This window comes from Gigantopelta aegis, unplaced genomic scaffold (genome assembly GCF_016097555.1).
Source record: "Gigantopelta aegis isolate Gae_Host unplaced genomic scaffold, Gae_host_genome ctg9208_pilon_pilon, whole genome shotgun sequence".
In the NCBI taxonomy this organism is placed as follows: Eukaryota; Metazoa; Mollusca; class Gastropoda; order Neomphalida; family Peltospiridae; genus Gigantopelta; species Gigantopelta aegis.
The window spans coordinates 1-5302 of record NW_024536983.1 but is presented as its reverse complement, the minus strand read 5'-3'; the positions used below and the strand labels follow the sequence as shown (position 1 = coordinate 5302).

At 37.6% G+C, this 5302-nt stretch overlaps 1 protein-coding gene across 1 annotated transcript; it reads right to left on the bottom strand.

The window, feature by feature from the left end:
• Nucleotides 1-651: 651 nt before the first annotated feature.
• LOC121367117 lies at nucleotides 652-5133 on the bottom strand (the record flags this gene model as incomplete). The annotated part of the gene is made up of 4 exons (XM_041491268.1): nucleotides 652-877; nucleotides 2138-2233; nucleotides 3580-3700; nucleotides 5107-5133. Coding segments are annotated over 4 exons (378 nt in total), but the record flags the coding sequence as incomplete, so codon positions are not given.
• Nucleotides 5134-5302: the final 169 nt, after the last annotated feature.

Here is a 5302-nt window from a genome sequence, read left to right as displayed (position 1 = left end):
GCTTAAAACCGTCATAAGGTATGGCATGTCATATTGAATTCATTACCTACGACGGTTTTACGATAGTTTAGCGCAAAGACAGCTTTGAAAATCTTGAACCAGGATTTTGTAAAGAAGAGGTCACAAAATTCTAAAAAGGGCAATTTAAGTTTGCCGAATGTAGGCCTAAATGAGTCGAGCTCCCAAAAGCTGAAAGGGTGGACATGCTCCTCAGAAATGTTTGAAATAAAGATGATATATTGAGAGAGGAAAGCCACTAGGCCCTATCGCCACTTCATGGGCTACTCTTTTCGATTAGCAGCAAGGGTTATTTTATATGTACCATCCCACAGACAGGGTAGTATATACCACGGCCTTTGATGTATCAGTCGTGGAGCACTGGCTGGAACGAGAAATAGTCCAATGGGCCCACCGACGGGATCGATCCCAGACCGACCGCGCATTGAGCGAGCGCTTTACCACTGGGCTACACCCCGCCCCTTTACAAAAAACAACAACAAAGCAAACAGTTTGCACACTATATAACTTTATTATTTCTCACTAATAATCATATAGGCTACATAGGCGTCGTAAGCACTGCCCCGACCCTCAACTCGACTCTAAAAATAATGCAATACAATCCCAGTTGAACATCACAATCATATTTACCATCCCCCTCCCCCCTCCCTTCCCACCTCCCACTCCTCCAGTTGTTGCCATCCGACGCCTATGTAGTTCCCCACAGATGGATTGTGAATTCCGGTTTATCGCGGTAGATGGCAGTGTGGATTTTTCATGCAGTTGGACCAGTATTCGTGTTGTTTCTGTGCGTAACTAGCGTCAACGCAGGTTGATGGTGGGCAGCAGATACCGGACATAGGGCGGTAGCAGGATAAACCTGAAGCGACAAAAACTCGGTTATGATATATTGGACTGGACTGATTGTTTAACGTGCACATTCAGAAAAAGCTGTTGTAGCGCACGCCTGTCCTGGGCACAGGTACCGGCCTAAGCCGGTTTCTCTGTATATATCATCAAGGACGCTACATAGTAAGTTCAAGGGCCATAACTTTGTGAAAAATGTGTACATTTGATCTGTAACAGTACATGATAAAGCCACACACAAAATTTCAGCTAAATATCTTGAGGCTTTGCGAACAAAAGTCAGAAAACGTATTTTTGTATCTCCTAAGTTCAAGGGCCATAACTCTATGAAAAAGGGTACGTAATATTTAACAGTACATGATAAAGCTTAGCTATATAATATATACAAAATTTCAGCTGAATATCTTGAGGTATTGTGAAAACAACAGTCCGGAAAACTATATGTGGGACAGACGGAAAGTCAGAGACGAAACCTATAGTCTCCTCCAGTTGGACCAATAGGTTACTAAATAACGTTTGTTTTGTTTAACGACACCTCTAGAGCACATTGATTTATTAATCATCGGCTATTGCATGTCAAACATATGATAATTTTGACAGTTATAGAAAGAAAACCCGCTACAGTTTTCCATTGGTAGCTAGGGATTTTTTATATGCACCATCCCACAGACAGGATAGCACATACCACAGCATTTGATATACCAGTCGCGGTACATTGGCTGGGACGAGAAATAGCACAATGCGCAAACCGACAGAGATCGATCCTAGACCGACCGCACATCAGGCGTGCGCTTTACCACTGGGCTACGTCCCGCCCCAAATATTATTCTTATTATTGAATTATTCACTTATGTCGGTTGATTAAATTTTTTAAAATAAAAATAAAAATAAATAAATAAACAACCACTTTATTACATAGGCCTACTTTTCCCGCTATTCATCTTCAAAAATAGGACTTTTTGTTTTTTTAATCACCCGATATAAATGAACAAAATGGCACTGAGTGAAAAAGTGAGACGCACCTTTGAAAAAGAGCCAGTTACTTTAGTACTGCAATGTATACTATTAAAATACTTTAGGCATGACAATATATAACGGCAGTCGTCTTTAGAAACACCCAGCCATCAAAGCTAGTACGTACATTTCCCGCAATAAAACTAAATTTATTATAATATTCAGGAACCATCGTGTTTTCAGGGCAATCCTGAAAGTGTGTTTACCCTCTTAAATCCGCAACTTTGACGGGTTTCTACATTAAAAAAATTTTACGGACCTGTGTCACACTGGCATTTGCCGTCACACATCTCCCCCTTCTGGGCTTTCCCTGCTACACAGGTTCCAGACGTAAGTGAGCCCAAAATTGGTCCGCCTGTAAAATCGAAAATCATACTTGTTATTTAATAGCATCGATTATAGAGGCATGATTGAGAGTTCTATATGAAATCGCTATATAAGATGTTTTCTATCCAATGAAATTATAAGCCTTAAAGCCGCACACCCTAGTTCCATCCAGCGAAAATAAATTATAATTTGGTTAATCTACAAACCTGTAACACACTTAGATCACGTTTTAATCAAATGGAGTGAAAAAGCAGGTTTTATATCGATAAATACCATGGGGATTCCCATGTCCCAATTGCTTGAAATAATTTTGAAAGTTAGTATTCTGATGTCACCGGTAGATGTCGCTCGAAGCACAACAATGCCTACGTCACGACAAATTTCACAGACTTGGGGTGCGTTCGTTTCACCTCTCCTGGACATGTTCCAACTGTTCTGTCCTGGTTGTATCCCCTCTCCAGATATCGTAAGACTTAGCAAAATTATTGGTTTTAAGGGTTTGTAACGTTTTGTATTGAGACACTTACTTGTCTGAACTTTATTGTTACTAAAAATGTTCACGAACTGTGAAGAAAAATCTCACAAATGAACACCAACAAATCGAATGTTGCTTGCGCGAACCGTGCACGAGAAAACAAACCGAACCAAAATGATAACGGTCACGTGATATACCAGCGTCTGTGACATTGAAATGGAAATATCCCCTCTAAAAATAGATTGAACCTCGCTTGCTTAACGTTTTTTTCTCGACAACACGTCTTGTGAAAAAATGCAAAAAATGCATTTCGTGGTTTTAATCTACAAAATCAGGATTACCAAAAAGCACTTCAGGTGAATGGAAATGTGTATTCTAAATAATAAAATGTAAGTAAAGTGCAATTTTATTTGTGAAAAATGGGGTTTAATAGCGAAAAACAACGCCGTAATGGTTAACAAATAAACGTAACTAGGGTGTGTCCCTTTAAAGATACATTTACAAATCAAATCAAACCAAAAAAGGTAAGAGAAGCGAGGGGTGAGGGTGGAGAGAGAGCGAGATAATGAAAGACAATCACCCCCCCCCACACACACACACACACAGAGAGAGAGAGAGAGAGAGAGAGAGAGAGAGAGAGAGAGAGAGAGAGAGAGAGAGTAATATTAAAAACAAAAAATCTAAATCTATCAAAGTACAAGTGTAATATTTTCACTATTTTTTAATAAACCTTTTGACTGGTACATGTTTAGCATTGAAAGAATCAGTATGTCTAATGGTCTAATGTTGTTGTTGTTTTGTAGAAATATGACTAGGTGCCATTACTCCTAACACCTATATGCTGCTAATTAACAAAATAAAAATGGTTTCGAGAAATGTCAACTTGAGAAATATAGTACCGAATATTCCCCCTGGACCATTGCCTTCCGCCGTTGAGATGACGTGGTTACCAGCGTCACGGCAACAGTGGTTCGATCCGCAGGCATAGGAACTCCGGCACGTCGTGCCTGCTGTGGCAGCCTGTTCAAACAATCAATGAGATAGTGAGTGAGTGAGTGAGTGAATTTATAACTGAATGAATACATGTATGACTTTATGAATGAATGAATGAATGAATGAATGAATGAATGAATCAATCAATCAATCAATCAATCAATCAATCAGTCAATCAATCGATCGATCGATCAATCAATCAATCATATAATGCTTAATTATATATCGTTATGAAAAACATTGACTTTTGAGTGTCAAACAAAGGCTGAATTTCTTTTTACGTGAATACAATTCTCAGTAAAACAGTATAACTTGTGACTGTTCAAATTCTTGAAAAACCAAAAAAACACAAAACACAAACGCATTTGTTGTTGTAGTTTTTTGGCGAATTTTGAATGACATGTTATAGAGGGCAAAATTCCACTTCTTTTGGTATCAAAACTCGTAAAAATTAAAAATGTTTATAGGTGCAAAGCTGTTATGACTACACAATGCAGGTATTTTTCAGAAGCAGCATGAGCATGAAAATGGGCCGAGAATTAAAGAAAAATAATGTTAAACATTCTGTTTGACATAACAAGTGACCAAATTGAGCCGTGTCTAGTACCCCCCCCCCCTCCACCACACACACACACACACACACACACACACACACACACACACACACACTATTATACATGTACACTGGTTTAGGAAAACTGGTAGAATAGAACTGCTATTGACATAACGACATAATTTACGGTTAATGTTAGGGTTAGTTTTTAAAACGTGTTGATTACATTTCAAAGTTATGTTGGCTTAATTACACGCTATATCGATTAATCGCCCAGAAAATATATAATTTTGTAGTAAAGCAAATTAGAAATCATGTCGTTTTATCGATGTTTCTATGCCGCCATACAAGCTAGATAATAATAAAACTAAAACAACATGTTAAGCAATTATTTATCCTTGACTTTGTAGAAACAGTCGACAAACCTCACCACTTAACTATTGTATGTATTGTAGGTTTAATGAAGTTTTATTATTGTGAACAGATTGTGATGGTACGGTTTTATTGATGATCTATGTTGGGACATGCATACAGCAAGAACTAGTTTATTAACTAAAACCCTTGATCAATGATATGTGGCAAGTCACTGTAACATTATAATGAATTGTTTTATTTTTGTTTAGTCGTTCATTATTCTTATCATTAACTTTGTTATTGCTGGGTCACCAGACTGTGTTTATATGTATAATTATATGTATACACCATATGTAAGCACGAAAATAAAGCATTTTGTATTGTACTGCATTGCATTGCATTGCAATTGCATTGCAATTGCATTGTATTGCATTGCATTTGCATTTGCATTGTATTGCATTGCATTGCATTGTATTGCATTGTATTGTATTGTATTATATTGATGTCCATCAAAGAAGTCACATACCTGCGTGCAGCTAACAAAACTGCAAACCTGAAAAAAAAAATACAAATATAAAACATGAATCATTAGTTTGAAGAAGAAAAAGTGCATGTAATATATTAGCATGCGATTGCATATGGTAAGGACTATAAACAAAAAGAGGACACACAGACAGACACACGACACATACACACACACACACACACACATATATATCTAG